The 18,536-nt window shown below is 40.8% G+C and overlaps 1 protein-coding gene across 2 annotated transcripts in view; it reads left to right on the forward strand.

Annotated features, from left to right (window-relative positions):
• The window catches only part of dync2h1 (dynein cytoplasmic 2 heavy chain 1), a 119,293-nt gene extending 112,649 nt beyond the window's left edge, over positions 1–6,644 (forward strand). For both annotated transcript variants that reach the window (XM_063492427.2, XM_063492428.2), the window contains 4 exons: positions 2,782–2,891; positions 3,036–3,117; positions 4,221–4,337; positions 5,973–6,644. In XM_063492427.2, coding sequence (XP_063348497.1) covers positions 2,782–2,891; positions 3,036–3,117; positions 4,221–4,337; positions 5,973–6,134 — 471 coding nt within the window. In that variant the 3' untranslated portion in view covers positions 6,135–6,644. The remainder of the gene's footprint in view (positions 1–2,781; positions 2,892–3,035; positions 3,118–4,220; positions 4,338–5,972) is intronic.
• The last annotated feature ends 11,892 nt before the right edge of the window (positions 6,645–18,536 follow it).

The raw sequence follows: 18,536 nt of genomic DNA on the forward strand, positions 1-18,536 counted from the left end.
AGCTAGGATTTATGCACATTTCTTCTTGACATAAAGCTCATCTCAGTATATCTCTAAAGCCAGTGCAGACTGATTCTGTGGTAAAAGTGAATCTATTAATAAAAGAGATTGGATCTCTATTGGAGAGATAAAATGTTTGCTCATTCCGCCTCCATTTGTCAGCATTTTTCTTCAGTTGACATTAAATCTTAGAGCTGCAGCCAATCGGGCTTAAATAATCTTTTGTATTTATAAAGTTTAAAAGCACAGTGAAGTCAGTTGTGTTCTGCAGCATTTACCAGTAATAAAGTAAAGTATTTTTGCTTGCCACACAATTTAATATTTTTTTTATCCCTTTTTGTTGTGACACAATAGATGGCCGACATCTAATCAAAGCAGATGTTGCTGAATATAGCAGACTGCCTCAACATATTGGACGGGGCTAACAGAGCTCCAAGTCCATCTGCGCAGAATTACACAAAGAATTATGTTTAACATCACTGTTTGTCTGGGTTAAGCATTTATTTTATTTTACTGTTTTTGCACAAAACCCAAGAATCTGGGAGTGTTTCCAGGATTATTGGAAAGTTGGGGTGGCAAATCTTAATACTTGATTATAAATACAGTTAAGAAATTGCTGTAGAAAATATTCTGCATGGTTTTTGGTCTCATGCGCAGACCTTGTACAGGTATATTTTGGGAAAAGCAGCACTGCACGTTGTTTTGTATTTAATTACTCTCTTACAAAGTGCTGAAACACGTATTTAGACTCATTACTTAAAAGAGAAGGATAGAAATAGAAATGGCATTACATAGAAATACCTTAATCAAGTACATTAAAACTGTACCTCAGAATAGTGCTTCAGTAAATGTACACCACTAGCCCTGTCCACGCGCTCATAAAATGGCGTTGGGCTTTGTAAGGTTTGTGGGCGTGCGTCTGTATGTGTATTATGTTCCCATTAGTGCATAATTGGTGTTCCAGTTTTATCAGCTTGTTGATGCGGTGATAAAAAGGTGAGGCATTAAATGGTCTATTAGCCACATTAGGCTGAACATTTTATTCTCTCCCTTTGTAACCCTTTGGGCTTCAATTTACAAATACACAATAACTGAGACAAAAATTACTCTGTCCAATTTAGGAACCATTCCACTGAAAGATACATGCTGGATCCATGTGTTTTTGGACCGTGACATTACTTATTATTTTAGCTGTTCACCAAAATGTGGTCAAGTTACAGTTACATGATGAATATGAGTTTGAATCTCAACCTTTCACCTTTTATTTAAAGGTTTGAATAAAAATATTAGCTGAAATGTTTTTCTGAACAGTTCGGTGTTTTTAGAGGTTCAATATGTAATTGGACAAATCAACATATTAATAAATGCTTTGTAAAAATCCTTTTCTTGAAATGACCCCCTGAAGTGTGGCACTTGTGGCCCTCCCCAAATAATGGTTTTCCTGCTGTGTGTGTGTGTGTTTGGCCATTACTGCTGCTCCATTCAGTTGTTGTTGATCGACTCAGACCAGGTGATTAACTCTGCAGAATATTCCACTAATTTACTTTTCAAAACCTGATGGATTGCTTTTACAGTATGTTTTGGATCCATCTGTGCAGTGCCATGAAAACAACTATTTGCCTCCTTCCTGATTTCTTCGTTTTCTGTTTTGTTTATTTTTTTCATATTTGTCACATTCACCTGTTTCAGATCATCACAACAAGCTTTAATATTAGAGAAAGATGACCCAAACAAATATAAAATGCAGTTTTTAAATGAACAAAGTCCTAGGCTGTGTTACCGTGATGTGGTGTAGCTAAACCCATCTCTGTGCCTTTTTCTTTCATCAGAGTGCTCTGTGTTCCAGACCTCGCTGGCTTTTGTCTTGGATGTTTATGGAAAACTTTCTGTTTTTGAGGCTGATGACTGGATTGCATCTTGTAATGAATATACTTCTCTTTATGGTAGTCCTGGATAATGATATGTCCCCTCCTGCAGACTGTCCTTCCACTCGGCTGACTGTTCTAAAGGGGTTTTTTTATAGGAAAGGACCCTGTGGTCATCTAGCACTGTTATCTTCAGTGGATGTCTAAACCTTTTTATGTTGCAGTGCTCACCGGTGTGTCCCAAATGCACTCAATTCTTGATCGGACCACTCCTAAAGTCCCTGCTACCTCTCTGTTGGATTTCTTTAGTGTGTGTAGCCTGAAGACGGCCTGTTCCTCCTGCATTGAGTGCTCCTTTGACAGCATATTTTGGATTAACCCAAACAGCTTCCACTCTTCAGCTTATATCCGGACCTCTGACCTACCCAATTTATGAAAAAATGTAGCCCACACCATAAAACAGCTTTATAATTATGTATCCAATTACATCTGAGCCTCTGTTTATAAAGACACCTACTGTGGTAAATGCACTTTTTGTTTGTGTTTGTTTTTTTTGTTCAACCCCTCCAATTAAAACTGTGCTACACTTTAAGCCCATAGTCATTATTTAACTGAAACTAGAATAAGCTCTGGTACACACACAAAAAAACCCCAAAAGCACATGGATCTAACTGTATGTTTTATTTTATGAGAAGCTCAACACAAGCATGGAACGTAAACACGTTTTTACGAATCCAAATCTGTGTCATATTTCCATGTGACACAAAACTGTGTGACGCCTTTGTGTAACAGATTTTATGCCTGCATTATGTGTTAGCTTTGAGTCTTTATTTGTGATTTGCAAAGTATTTGGCTCATTAATCTTTGCGTCTACACGTCTCTCTGTTTCTGTTTGTCTGTCTTTCTTTGCATACAGAGTTGGGTGGAACGTGCAAATAGACAGGCACTCCTGTCAGACATCCTAGATCTATCTGAGCTATTTCACCCTGATACCTTTCTTAATGCTTTGAGACAGGAAACTGCCAGGTAACACATACACACACACACACACACACACACACACACACACACACACACACACACACACACACACTGGACACCTTCATAGGGGACTGAATAAGTGTATGTATCAATGTTAAAAATACGTATATTCATTTTGCTTTTTTTAAGGTTCATGTCCTGTTCTATGGATAGTTTGGTGTTTGTTTCGTCATGGAGGAGTCCAATTGCACAAGCAAAACTACAAGTAAAGGTAAAGCCAGTCATCTACTGCTCATGCATGTAAACATCAGATCCTCACCTCCATCTACAGAAGAATACAAGTGCTATAAACAAGGTAGACTGGCTGAGTGATAATTATTGGAGGAGAAGACAGCAAGAATAGATACAGATGCAGATAAGGAGGCAGGAGTTACAAGACTGAAGAAAAAGGAGAAACTGGGGGTAAAAGAAAAGCAAAGAATTAGCCATTGTGCCAGAACTCAACTCTTTAAGAAGGGTACGTTACCCAGAATTATGCCTGATCTTGGTACATGGGGATCACTCAGCTAACCCAAACTGCACTTTTGGAAATGTGCTCGGGCACAGCAAAGATCCCCCTGGTGTGAGTAAAGCCTTTATTAGGGACAAGGCTGCTGCTTTTGACAGCAGCCAGCTCAGGTCTCTGGTGCGTTTTGGATACATTGTGTAATTCTTGTCCTTTCTGACCAAACAAAACTGTGCAGCACTCCTCTCAGTCATCAGTTATTCATTTTATGCTCTGATTTAAGGGTGATATAACTGTCTTTAATATAATACTTTGAGGCAATACTTCTATTACTCTCATGCCAATAAAAATTGGCACAGTTTGACATGCGCTTAGTTAAAATACACAAAGAGAGAAGGAAAGGGTGTTGGTGCTGACAAAGAGGCTGCAGCTGCAGGGAGGGAAGGGGAAAACACTCAGACGTCTGACAGAGAAAGTGAAAGGATATAATTGTTGTGAAGCAATGAGCTCTCTTACACACACACGCACGCACACACACACACAATATGTAAAAACATTTTCTGGATTTGTGTCTTGCTCTCACTCTCTGGGTTTTTCTTTCCCAGATTATGGTGATTTAGTACTTGTATGTGTGTGTCTGATTTGACGCCAGAGTTCCCTTTATTGTCTGTCCTACTGTGGAAAATCCCTGAGTCACTGGACTGACTTCACTTGATGTCTCTTTCATGTAGTATGTAGCATGCTAGTTAATCTGGGAAGGGCTCCCACCAGCATTCAGCGTTTAAGTCACAGAGTCGCTGTTTTCCCGTTGTTCCATTTTCACATGTCTGTTTCTCTTGTTCACCTTATCATTTGCATTTTCTTTGTAGATTGGAGGTCTCCAGTTGGAGGGTTGCAGTTTTGATGGTGTCCATCTTTGTGAGAACCAGCATGATTCTCCCAGCGTGTCAGCTGTCCCAACGTGCTACATGGCCTGGGTTCCACAGGTATGCATGTGTTCTTAAAAGAGAGAACCACACTGTGCAGCACCTGACAGTAATCATCTTAAATGTTTTGTTCAAGATTTCCAAAGCCCGCAGCAATGTCGTCTTCAAAACCCAAACATGTACTGTTTAAGATAATAAATTGTATAAAACAGAGTTCTTTTTGTTTACATTTTAGGGTTTTGGCAGCAATTGTTTGCAATTTTATTTGAAAAGTGACACAAATGACTAGATCATTTTTTTAACAGTTGCCAGGTGCTCTCATGTCAGTTGACTACTCGGTTAATGAAGTGCTTGTTCTTTGACCTGGGATGTTGCGTTATGGTGGAAATATGAATTTGTATCAAAATTACACAAAGTCTGAAGGACGCTCTGGGGATTTGTGCAAATGTGAGTTTTTTGCTGTTTATGCTTCAGTCACACAGGTAGAACCCAGCCAAATATATGACTGATATGGCTGATATTTGCTAACATGTAACAGCTGATAAATACTAATTTAAAAAGTAATGAAGAGACGAGAGGATCGTCTTTCAACTGCATTATAACATTTTTCAGTGTTGATGTTGCACAGTTTGTCCAACAGAGGGCGCTATACAACTTCAGTGTTGGCATTGAGACATGTTTACTTTTAACTTGGATTGTTAATTATTTTAGTAACAATTCATAAATAACTACATGTGAAAAATATTAACAGGGAAATTTGTGTAAGCTTTATGTGTCTAAAAGGAAAAAACATTTGACTGTTTGTCATATTTGTAAAAGACCGAATATCAGTATTGGTCTTAAAAATCTTCTGTCAGTCCCTAAAAATAATTAGTGGTCATTGTTGGCCTCTCTGGCTTTTTATTAGCTCTATTCATGTGCATCATGTCTTTATGGTCAGTTTTCACTTCCACGTAACTACAGCCCACAGACTCTTGGTTTGCCAGACACCAAATATATGAGTGCTCCAGAAAAGAATCGCTCTGACTAAAATTTCAGTGTGGACGTCAAGCTTAGGTTTAGGAATTTTTCATAGCGAGTCATCCAAACCATGCAGCAGCATTAATGTCTAACCTCGTGTTGTGGATGGATCATCTCAGGTCTTCTCTTGCTGAAGTTGGGTCTGTTTTTGGCGTCTTCTTCTTACCATGTGATTGCATTTGTCTCTGCCTATCGGGGGGGGAAAAAAGTTAATCCTCATCCTCCATCTTTGCTGGGCTAAGAAATGGCTAATGATGTCAGACTTAAGAGGTTGACTGGGCTCTACAGGCTGGTCTTGAGACCTTTCGACTGGTTGGCGAGTAGTTGCTGTGAGATTGGTTGCAAAGAGGCTACACTGAAATGTGATTGCTTTGATCTCTCTTTGCGACTGATTTAACCTAGAGGCAGCCAGCAAGTTCCAGCAACCACTCGCCAAACTGGTCTAGGAATTCACATTTTCCCTAGCGACCAGAGTTTACCAGGTCTTCACTGACCAGTGACTGAAGTTTTATATGTTTTATCTAATCGGTTACATTGCAGTGGTAGAAAGCTGTCATTTATTTGTTATCACGTTTGTGAGATATGTCAATTTTTAATCATTTAGCATGAAACTCTGTGACTATACAGTATTTGTGCATACTTACGCTCATACACTAAATTTCTACTTCATCCTAGAACTCTGTTGCTGCCTGCACTGCAGCAGAGGAGAGTATCTGTCTGCCTCTCTATACCAGCTCTGAGAGGGTGAAGGTGGTCACGCACATCTCTCTGCCCTGTGGAGCGAACCCCAACCAGTGGATACAGTGTGGAGCTGCTCTTTTTCTCAAACAGCAGTAAGAGGACGGGATCTGGTTGTGGCGAGACTCACAGAGAGAAAAGGGATTTTCTGTGCTCAGTATCTGACCAGGGCAACAAATAAACCTGATAGATTGTTAGCACTCTGATATGTCAGGGTAATTTTTCAGTGAAGCGCATTAGCTCATAGACCAAACCTTTTAAAACACATTTGCTTTATATCATATCATTTGTATAACAGAGTACAAGGGAAAGGACCAGAGTGTAGGAAAACAGGACGAAAGAATAACTGATCCTTTCTCGGGTTGTGCTACGACACTAAAACTGAATAAAAAGCTAAAAGACAAACAGCTTAAAGAAACGGTGTGATACTGTTAATAAACTATACATGCATTATTATTTGGATCCCAAGAACACTACTACACTAAAACTGTCAGTAAGTCTTGCTGCTTCCAGTCTCACAAGAAAATTGTGTTTATTACATATTAAAAAATGTTTTTTGCATAGGCATTGTATTTCCTGCTGTACTTTTGGACCTATTTATTCAAAATAAAGGTAAAATAAAAACCATCTTTCCTGCCTTTAATAGAATAACATTGCTAAAGTACTAAAAGAGATGTGTGTGTTTGTGCGTGGTGTTTCAGAATGGCGCTGACCCTCCGTCACATACTATTAGTAGTCAGAACTGTTTGACAGTGAACTGTACAGATCTCAGTTCACTGTGTTCTGCCTCTCCCACAGCTCTGCTGAAAGGGGCTTTACAGACATGAAGCACTTCAGTGTCAGTTCTCTTTCTCTAACGCAAATACACACACATGCACAAGTTAGTCCCTAACCTCTGTGTGATTGGTTCTGAGTTGAGGTTGAACGGAGTCAGTGAAGCTGTGATGGATGGCCGCTGAGCTGCAAGTGTGGGCGTGCGATTTGGAAGGTGTGTATGGGCGCTTGTGTATGAATCCAATCATAAGCATCAAGCTTGATTGATGGCTTAATTAAGACTTTCCCCCCCCCCTCCACCACTCACTTTTGCAATTTTTCTCATGCCTTTGCGCAAATGTCTGTTAATGTGAGTGTATGAAAGTGTGATCACATCTGTGTGTGTGTGTGTGTGTGTGTGTGTGTGTGTGTGTGTGTGTGTGTGTGAGGAGACAGAGAGGAGAGTTGAAATTAGGGAGGAGCGGGTATTGTGTGTGCACTGCAGTGTGACAAAATGGGAGTGAAATGGAACAGCAGGTTTAAAAAAGAGAGAGGATTGGATTTCAGCGAAACATGGCCCTCTGGGTCAGAGAGGGAGAGCGAGCGAGAGACAGACAGAAGGATGGAGGCAGAGGAGGAGAGAGGGAGATGATGATGCAGGGACGGGAAAGAGCGAGAAAAGGGCCGTAAAACTTGGGCGAGAAAATTGAAGAGAAACAGGAAAATGAGTGTGGCAAAGGTGACAGGGTTTGGGAGGACAGGTTAAAGGGAAAGATGGATGGAGGGAGTGAGGACAAGTAGTGAGTGAGTTATGGGGAATCAACAGGGGAGGGAGAGAGTGAAACAGAGGGAGCTTATAGAAAGGTTTTATTCAAGTAAAACACAGGGTTTATACCTGCTACAGTACTGGACACACTGCCAGTTTCTCCTGTATTTCCTTAACAGCATAAAGATCTTTAATGTTTTCATTAGATTGCACTGTAACAAGTCAAAACGGGAATCTAAAGGCTGATTATTTTCTCTCTGCCAAAAGCTTCTCAAAAATGAGACATTGTTGAAATTGGATTCAAAACAGCGAGTGCTGTTTCACAACTCTTCCTCGCGTTTTGATGACTTCTAATCCTGTAGGCAGCGGTGGAAAATTAACATCAGCATTGCAGCAGAGGGGGGAGAAAAAAAAGGCTTTTGCCAAGGGCTTGTTTCCAAGGTAATGTGTTTACAGAGTTTTGTCTTTATCTCAAATTAGCATTCCAGGTTTGAGAAACTATTGTGATAAAACTCCTGCTGCGACGGTGTTCAGCAGCTGCCTTTGCAGGTTGTTTGTTTGGAGTTCTGATCACAAACCCACACAACATGAGTAATCCGGTGAAACGTCAGAGCAATGATGTAAACGCTGCACGCTGCAGATTCCTGCGATAGACAGATTTCTGATTTACCTCAGCAAAGCATTGTAATCTGTTTCTAAACCACCACGTATAGTGCGCGCATAGCATTCAAAAAACTCCTACTTTTCAATAATAATAAAAAAATCTTGGCCTTTTCTTTGCCTTTGTCTTGACCCGCCCTCCATTCTTCCCGAGCTTCCTCCATGACGTCCACAAGTGTTTGGGGATTTTCTGTGTTGTTTAAGCAACAATACAATAATGCTTATGTAAACGGTGCATATGTGAGACATAAACATTTTGTTTTCTGTCTGATAATGTCTCTAACACTTGTGGGGGGCTTTTTCGTCCAAATAAACATGAGGAAATAAACAGGAATGAACAGGACCTTTTCATTTGTTTTCCTATACTGTAAAATATACAATCAGGCCTCCTCAGATTGGAGTCGGGTTTGGTCTACGTTTAGTCTTCCTTTCACGGCGTGTCGAATGGTATTTTAACTTTTGGCATTCAGCATGCTAACTGGGCCAACATGTGTTGGCTCTCCATAAAACAAGGTTGATAAAATATCTGCTTCCCAGATTTTAAAATGTTAGGGACACTCCCTTATTGGGCACTTGCCATATTTTAATAAGCAGTACAGGACTGGAACCTGGTCTCTGACACCCCTGCTCCCTCCCGACGCCTTCATGGGCTTCACAATTTGATTCAGAAGTCTCACTGTGCTGTTTTCCCAATAAACAAGAACAACAGAAACGCTTCAGTGTGTCCAAACTCAACAGAGAGTTTTCTTCAGAGGTGGGAAGTGAGAGGAAGAAGCCAACACAGTCAAGCAGGATGGAAACATGCAGAAAATACACTGCAGGAGAGCAAAATGGAGGAGGTGTGGAGAGAGATGCGAACACTACTGGCAAGGAGGCAAGAGAGGAAAAATGGGATCTACCTGGCAGTGAGCAAGTTCGATTGACCCAAAGGCAACAGCAGCTGAAAAATATTGTACCAAGACATGTCTGCTTAATGCATGCTCTGCAGCTGTACATATAGTGTCTGTGTATCTTTATGCAATATTAAAGTTCCTGGCGATATGAAAAGACATCATTTAATACTGTCATATTTAATGTTTTGTACTATTTTATCATAGTGTCAGATCCACTGGTTTCAGACTGGATCTGCCACACCCCTCATCACAAATACTGCCAGTTGTTACCTGTTAATTATCTGTTCCATTTCAGTGTTACCGACTGAGGAGCCAAAGATTGTGGTTTTTGATTGATTATGTAGGATATTGAGTTTTTGTTATTAAATAGCGTGTCAGGTTGTATTTGTACTTGACACTTCCTTTTTTATCCCTTAGCATAAACATGCCGACTGGGGTGTTGTCACCCTGCCGGTGGGCGGGCAGACGGGGTGGACACTCAAGTTTGTGGAAGCGGTAACTCGAGAACGAGGCGATTAGGATTTTGAAATTGATATCATGGGTTCATCTGCTAAACATCTTGGACCAGTTAGAATCTCAGTGACCTCGACCTCAAGGTGAAGGTCAAAGGTCAAGTTTTCTTGAGCATCTGTTGGGTGTTCAGACCTGCCCTTCTGCAGACCTTTAAAAGTTATCAAACCTATCTGACATTAACTGGCCAAGAAACAGCTTGTTGGTCCATTGTCCCATTCATTTTGAACTTCTTAAAAAGGGGGACTGTAGATTCAAATGTCTGTAATTCTTCAACAGTTCATACAAAAAAAAAAACCCAAAACAAACAAACTTCTAAAACCCTTTGAATTAAAGCGGAAAGTCTGCCCTTTAGTAACATATTGATTGTTTGATTTACAATCCATTATGGTGGTGTTACAGAGGCTAAACTACAAAGGTTGTGTCTTTGTCCCAAACATTATGAAGAGCACTACTTACCTCATGCTAGCTTCCTCTTGTAATGGGCCTTTCCTTGTCACAGCGCTGCCATCCAAGATGAGAGTACAAGATATAATGAGACGATGTATTAGTGGTCAGCTGCTGCTTTAGCCAAGATGATCATTTCATTCCTCTCCTAATAACAACATAGGATCCCCAGAGCCCATTAAAATAATTGCAAGGCACCCACTGCGAAAAGGTTTAAGGCCTAAGTGATCTTAAATATATCTTATATATCCTATATATGTATACATATATATGTGTGTATATATGTATGTATATGTATATATATATATATATATATATATGTATATGTATGTGTTTATATATATATATATATATATATATATATAAACACCCATCTCGCCGCCTCGGGCGGTTTATCCTTCAAGCTCGGGTCCTCTACCAGAGGCCTGGGAGCTTGAGGGTCCTGCGCAGTATCTTAGCTGTTCCCAGGACTGCGCTCTTCTGGACAGAGATCTCCAATGTTGTTCCCGGGATCTGTTGGAGCCACTCGCCTAGCTTGGGAGTCACCGCACCTAGTGCTCCGATTACCACGGGGACCACCGTTACCTTCACCCTCCACATCCTCTCGAGCTCTTCTCTGAGCCCTTGGTATTTCTTTAGCTTCTCGTGTTCCTTCTTCCTGATATTGCTGTCATTCGGAACCGCTACATCGATCACTACAGCCGTCTTCTTCTGTTTGTCTACCACCACTATGTCCGGTTGGTTAGCCACCACCATTTTGTCCGTCTGTATCTGGAAGTCCCACAGGATCTTAGCTCGGTCATTCTCCATCACCCTTGGGGGCATCTCCCATTTTGACCTCGGGACTTCCAGGTTATACTCGGCACAGATGTTCCTGTATGCCGGCCACTTGGTTATGGCGTTCCATGTATGCCTTGCCTGCTAGCATCTTGCACCCTGCTGTTATGTGCTGGATTGTCTCTGGGGCATCTTTACACAGCCTGCACCTGGGGTCTTGCCTGGTGTGATAGACCCCAGCCTCTATGGATCTTGTACTCAGAGCTTGTTCCTGTGCTGCCATGATTAGTGCCTCTGTGCTGTCTTTCAGTCCAGCTTTGTCCAGCCACTGGTAGGATTTCTGGATATCAGCCACCTCCTCTATCTGCCGGTGGTACATACCGTGCAGGGGCCTGTCCTTCCATGATGGTTCCTCGCCTTCCTCCTCTTTCTTGGGTTTCTGCTGCCTGAGGTATTCACTGAGCACGCTGTCAGTTGGGGCCATCTTCGTGATGTATTCGTGGATGTTTCTTGTCTCATCCTGGACTGTGGTGCTGACACTCACCAGTCCCCGGCCCCCTTCCTTCCGCTTAGCGTACAGCCTCAGGGTGCTGGACTTGGGGTGAAACCCTCCATGCATGGTCAGGAGCTTTCTTGTCTTTATGTCAGTGGCTTCTATCTCCTCCTTTGGCCAGCCTATTACCCCAGCAGGGTACCTGATCATGGGCAGGGCGTAGGTGTTGATGGCCCGGACCTTGTTCTTACCGTTCAGCTGACTCCTCAGGACTTGCCTGACCCTCTGCAGGTACTTGGTGGTTGCAGCTTTCCTAGCGGCCTCTTCATGGTTCCCATTTGCCTGTGGGATCCCCAGGTACTTGTAACTGTCCTCTATGTCTGCAATGTTGCCTTCTGGTAGTTCAGTCCCCTCAGTTCTGACTACCTTCCCTCTCTTTGTTACCATCCGACTACACTTCTCCAGTCCGAACGACATTCCAATGTCATTGCTGTATAGCCTGGTAGTGTGTATCAGTGAATCGATGTCTCGTTCACTCTTGGCATACAGCTTGATGTCATCCATGTACAGGAGGTGGCTGACAACCGCTCCGTTTCATAGTCGGTATCCGTAGCCAGTCTTGTTAATGATCTCACTGAGGGGGTTCAGGCCTATGCAGAACAGCAGTGGGGACAGAGCATCTCCTTGGTAGATCCCGCACTTGATGGTGACTTGTGCTATGGGCTTGGAGTTGGCCTCTAGTGTTGTACACCACATTCCCATTGAGTTCCTGATGAAGGCTCTTAGGGTCCTGTTGATCTTGTACAATTCTAGGCATTCCAGTAACCAGCTGTGGGGCATTGAGTCATAGGCCTTCTTGTAATCAATCCAGGCTGTGCACAGGTTGGTCAGTCTGGTCTTGCAGTCTCGGCTGACTGTTCTGTCTACCAGTAGCTGGTGTTTTGCGCCTCTGGTATTCTTGCCAATCCCTTTCTGTGCCCCGCTCATGTATTGACCCATGTGCCTGTTCATCTTAGCCGATATGATGCCTGACAGGAGCTTCCATGTAGTACTGAGGCAGGTTATTGGTCGGTAGTTGGATGGGACCATATATATATATATATATATATATATATATATATATATATATATATTGCACCCCTAATATATATATATATATATTAGGGGTGCAACGATACTCGTATCAATATTGAACCGTTCGATACAGTGCTTTCGGTTTGGTACGCATGTGTATCGAACAATACAAAAATTTTAATTTAGTTTATCAACTTTTCTTCTGACGATGCTGTCTGTGTTGAGAGCTCAGTGGATCTGCGTTCGACTACTCCGCCTAGGCTGCACTATCGAGCGCAGATCCACTGAGCGCAGCGCAAGCTAGCAAGAGAGAAGCTAAGCTCGTTGCAACATGGCAAATTGAACCTCCCCCACCCTCATTCAGATCTGGCCTTTGGAACTATTTTGGTCTTCATGTGAAGTATGACCCTGAAGGTAAGCGCGTCATGGACAAAAGTAAAACAGTATGTCGGATGTGCCACGCAATGCTCAATTACATGGGTGGGAACTAGAGCTGGGCGATATAAGATTTTTTCATATCACGATATGTTTTTTTCATTTCAGGTGATAACGATATATATCACGATATAAGCCAAATAACTATATTTGTAAGATTTAAATGTGCCTTTGCTCACAAGTAAAATGTGAAATAATTAGCAGCTTCTTTTAATTAAAATATTTATTTCCCATAATAAGTTCAACAGGGTAGATGTACTTAAGGAACATGAGACTTCAGTTTCAGATAAATAAAGGCAAATATTGCAAACTACACAAAAGGCAGCCGCTAAAGCGTTTAAGTTTCAAAATAGAACAAACAAAACAGACTACTAAATTGTCAATTCCACTTAGAAACAAAATATTAATTCTAAAAATAAATCTTAGTTCGTTTTACAGAAGAACAGACAAAATTGACTAACTTTTGTCAATATCAAATAAACTGAGAACTAAAAGGAAATTCTCAATCTCTCCTTGTTGTATAGCTTAGCTTTTCAAACAGTTTTAACAGTGACTTTAGTCTGACAAAAGCCGAATGACGAATTAGCGCTTTCAGTCAGAGATTGAGCATGCACCGGTTTATTGTATTTCCAAACTTGCTTTCGGCACAATTTACAGTGCGCGCTACTCTGTTTTTTGTCAGACTTGAAATAGCCGAAATACCTTCACACTACGGAACTTCTATGGCCCTTCCGTTCGACAATCTCTCCGGCATTGGAACCATCATCGGTTTTTTCTTCGGTAACCTTCGCTCACGCTCTCGGTTGATTTTTCTCTAGTCGGCAAACTCATTTCCTCCATTACCTGGGCAGCCCGGCTGCAAAAACAAATACACATGTGCGCCTTGGCACTTGTGCTGTACGTAACAAGTCACGTGACGTGACGCTGCGGCTGTGATTGGTTCGGCTCTGCGCTACTTAATTTGGATTGGCTGTTCTTTTTTTTTTTTTAAGAGGACAAGAGAGATGAGGCCTATCGCAATAGTTTAATTTTTCTATCGAGAAAAAGTTATTTCGCAATACATATCGTTATCGTTCTATCGCCCAGCTCTAGTGGGAACTACTGCGTTAGCGCAGTTTGCTCGTTAACGTGTTGACGCTGTCCAGCCCCACACAACGTGGTAGCTCGTTAATGGAGATTTGCCGTGTTGTGGCGTTAACGTCATTTCAGATTAACGCTGACAGCACTAGTGGGAACACAATGAATATGACTGCACATTTACTCCGACATCATCCTAGTGCAAAGACAAGTGGAAGCAGACAAAAACAACAAGCACGCATGCTACAGACTTTACCCGAGTCATTTAGACAGCTGTTAGCACATGATTCTCCTTATGGGGACCTGATATGTTTAATATGCTGCTGAGAGTATACCCCAGAAGAAGCGTATAGTATAGCTTTTATTTTGGAAAGAGCCATTTCTCTGTAATAAACTCTCTTTTCCAAAGATGAGTGATTTCTCGATCAGATATTGTGGTTTCAGCAACATTAAATTTAAAAACTGTACTTTTGAGTTAAAATATATATTTATAATTTTAATAAATGACAAATTAAAAAAGCATGAACATTTTTTTGTATCGAAAAAATATCGAACCGTGACACCAAAGTATCGAACCGAACCGGGAATTTTGTGTATCGTTGCACCCCTAATATATATATATATGTGTGTGTGTATATGTATATATATATATATATATATATATATATATATATATATATATATATATATATGTATGTGTGTGTGTGTGTAAAAGAAGCTCTGGCCTCATGCCTTGAGAACAAATACAGTGTAATCATAGCAGGAAAAAAAAAGTTCAGTATTGTAGCTAATGTAATTCCCTTTGATAATGTGCAGAGCCATTTGAAAGGTGATTTCTGGAGCGACTGCACAGAACATGAAACAGACGTTTTCAAAGAAACCTTTTCCTTTTTACATTTGTTTTTTATGTGTATAAAATAGTAATGAAAATTGTTCACTGTTCAGTTTTCTACATACATTTTGAGTGGTGACCGCAGGCTGATGGTTTTCATGAATTACATGCTGATGAAGGGCACCAGATGCATTTTTAACTACTGCCAGATATCCCTGTCCCTGTCTGAAGTCCTTTAAAATCAGTCTGTTGGCCTGTGCACGATATTACATTTAAAATATCTATAAACAACCATGTTTTCCGCTCTGTGAGTGTCACATATGTAAAACTGTGCCTGTGTACAAACCTCTGGGAACCAGTATGAAACAGCCTAGAACAGAAAAGTTGACGGCAGCAGTTTTTTTTACAGTGAAAGCCTTCAGGATGTGACATGAATCTATCTTGTTTGTTCATTGCAAAGAGCGCAGGCTCCCTTCAGTTGTCTCACAACACTTTTTTTTTTTGTGCTCCAAATGATTTCATCCTTTTTGTTTTGTTCCTGTGCAAACGTGTGAGTGAGAATGTGGGAGTATGCATATGTTCTCCTCAGTATACTGTACAATGGTTTGTGAGTTCAAGTGTGTGGATGCGCATGTGCGCTTTAGTGTGTTCTTTCCCTGGAGAGATATCCTGCCTCCAGCAGAGTCAGAGGGGCTGACAGATGACCACAAGGTCACTCATCTCCTCAATCTGTGACCCTCTCAGGAGGCACAAACACACATAAGAGGGATTTCATTCCCCTTTTTTTCCTCTTTTTGCTTTGAATCGCTTCTATTCCTCGCTCCTCTCCTCTTCTGCTGCCTTCAGTCTCAACTTTCCTTTGTTCTCTTGTCATTTGCACTTATCTTTTCCTCCTTCACACCTCTTATTCTCCCCTCTGCGGTATCACCTTTTTCCCTTTTTTTTGCCTCACCTTCTGAGTTTTTTTTTCTTTACAACTTCTAATTTTGCACTCCCTTCTTACGTCGCTGCCCCTTTCTCACTTGAATTAATGACCTCTGTGCAAACTAATGAGATTATTGTATTAACCAGGTTCCTTTGAAGACCTCATGCAATCTCTGATACAATATTTGAGACCTACTGCCTGGTTGAACTGGCTTGGATCAAAAGATTTCTTCTTTTTTTCTTTTTTTTGGTCATGTTTTGTATGAGACTTTGTTACCTGTGCCATTCAATTATGAGCTGGAATAGAAATTTAACACAAGTTCTATTGAACAATGTCCACTCAAAGGGAGATGGGGTTAAAATTTAGTGTTGTAAACTAGCTTGAAAAAATGAGATATTTTAAGGTAAAGTATGTGAGTATGAGTGTGTGTAACTGTAAAACATAAATGAACTACTGTCCTCTGATGTTTTATGTGAGGTGTTGCCAAAACTTAAAGCCAGCTCATGCAAAAATACTGACAGCTGTGGACTTGAACTCAGACCAGCGAGGTTGCTAATTTTTATACATGTGAAGTGCACATATATGCATGTATGCTAGAAAAAATAACATGAGGAAAAATTGCTTTCTCAGTTGTACAGTTTGTGCATTGCAGACGGTCCACATGATCAAAGGTTTTGAGCTATATGCACAAGTCCACAGAGGGGACGGGAACCAAGAAGCGACCTGCAATCACTCTGTGGTTCGTATTAACAATGTGAGCAGCATAGATTATTGATTAACTGTTCAGGAAGAAAATCATCATTTTGAGTCTGCTCTGTCATAAAATGTACATAGAAAATACTCAATACTTGTGAAAAAATAAAAAGAATGACATGAAAAACTTTTACTCTGCTCTTGGCTTCAGTGTAAACAATGTGATGTCTCACACTGACTGCAGTTTGGACCCATGAATGATTTCTGCCCTCTGTTAATACCGGGGAAAATTTCAGAGGCCCACTGCTTTGGTTCGTTTTGCTCTCTGTGAATAACTCAAGGGATTTAAACTTAAATGATTTGATTTTGGGAAGTATCGCTGTGTGATCAGTAAGCAGCACTGTGGACTGCATCCTGATTTCTAGGCAGCACAGAAAACTTTCAGAAACTCTGGCAGTGGTAGCTCAGCCCTCACCCAACCTCACCCCCAAGGTGCTTATGGGACATTTTAACTCTGATGCACTCTGATGCATCCATTCACCCAATTTTCACCCACTAATTCAATTAAGGGTCACCAATTAAGGGGCTGGAGTCTATCCCAGAGGTCCTGGGGCGTGGGGTGTAGTCAGTCTGTAGCAGGGCCAGCACAGAGACAGCAGAGTTTTTTGGTTGTTTCTGTTTCTAATTGAATTTGTTCTGAATAATAATTGTTTTTATGGGATTTAATGTTTTCTTATTTAGTTTTGCTCCATTTTGTGTACAACGCTTTTTGACCACTTTTTGTAAAAGGTACTTTAAAAATGAACCTTACTTTCTTACTTACCTAGCCACTGTGGTGAGAAGCCAGATTACACACAGGTGCAGGCAGAACATGCAAACTCCACACAGGAGGGTCCCAGGATTCAAACACAAAACCTTTTGGTTAGCAACACTGGTAACCACCGCACCACTGTGCAGCACATTACTGTGATCCAAACGATTTAAAATAAGGATAGTTCGAGGGCCGTTCTGCTCCAGAAATACATTTTTTCTACAAGGTATTGGCTCTATTTGACAGTCCTTTAAAAGCTAAGCTTTTATATCAGACTTAGCTTACTTATATACGTATAAGTCATAGCTTAGTTTGGCCTTATCTAAGGAAGTCTGCTAAGATTAATTACTTTACCTTACCCAGAAAATCCCTTATCAATTTTTTTAAGTATCTTGTAGTTTCCTTCGATCAGTGTTTTAAAATGTTGCCAGAGCCAGTTCCTCTTACAAAATAGAAAAAAGTCACATTCATTTTCCAAATAGCTTTCAGAGCAAATATCCAACTATCTTCTGTTCTGACAACTATTTGCACAGCAGCTTAAAAATATGGGTTGGAGGTTTTTGCACTTTGCCCAGCATCCGTCTAAAGTCAGCTACAGCGGGCTATGTAGCGGTCATTATGGCCAAAATTATTGTGGTTGTAAAGACATTTTTATGAAATGCATGTACTCAATAGATGACCCAGGCTGTTGCTAAGAGCACTTAGCACCAGGGTATTATTTTGTACCTATTCAAAACAACAAAAGTTAATGGATGCCAGCATGACTTCCTGCTATGAATTCTCTTTATACATTGTATAGAATTTATATGAAATAAAGGCATGCTAATCACAAGCTGCATTTTCAGTGTAAATGTGTTTGATGTATATCACATGACACAAACTCACTGAGAACTTTTAGCTGAAGTGCTGTTGCCAGCATAATAGAGATGGAGTCCATTAGGGTATATAATGGTGTAATAATCTCTCAGAGGAGTGTGAAGTCACATCATCTAAATGTTTTTTGGGGTTTTTTGGGTTTTTTTTCCAGCAAACTGTTTCTCTGGACTTGGTTGTTCTTTTTCTAAGATCTTACACTGTTTAGAAATCCATTTGAAGGCGACAGAGACTTTCATCACAGATATTGAACTTTCGGGCAAACTATTTGCTGTGTTTTTCCCATCTATGATCGATCCCACCATCACAGGCCACACACACCATCTAAAAGCTATTTTCTGCATTGATTTTACATGCAGTCTTCAGTCCGAATCAATCAGAAATCAGCTTGTGACCACAATTGGCATCTGTCCATACTGTACTGCATGTATCACTGGAACACAGAATAGCTTTTCTGTGCTCAAATTAATTGTAAGAAGCAC

The sequence above is a fragment of the Pelmatolapia mariae genome, linkage group LG14, assembly GCF_036321145.2.
Source record: "Pelmatolapia mariae isolate MD_Pm_ZW linkage group LG14, Pm_UMD_F_2, whole genome shotgun sequence".
Lineage (NCBI taxonomy): Eukaryota > Metazoa > Chordata > Actinopteri > Cichliformes > Cichlidae > Pelmatolapia > Pelmatolapia mariae.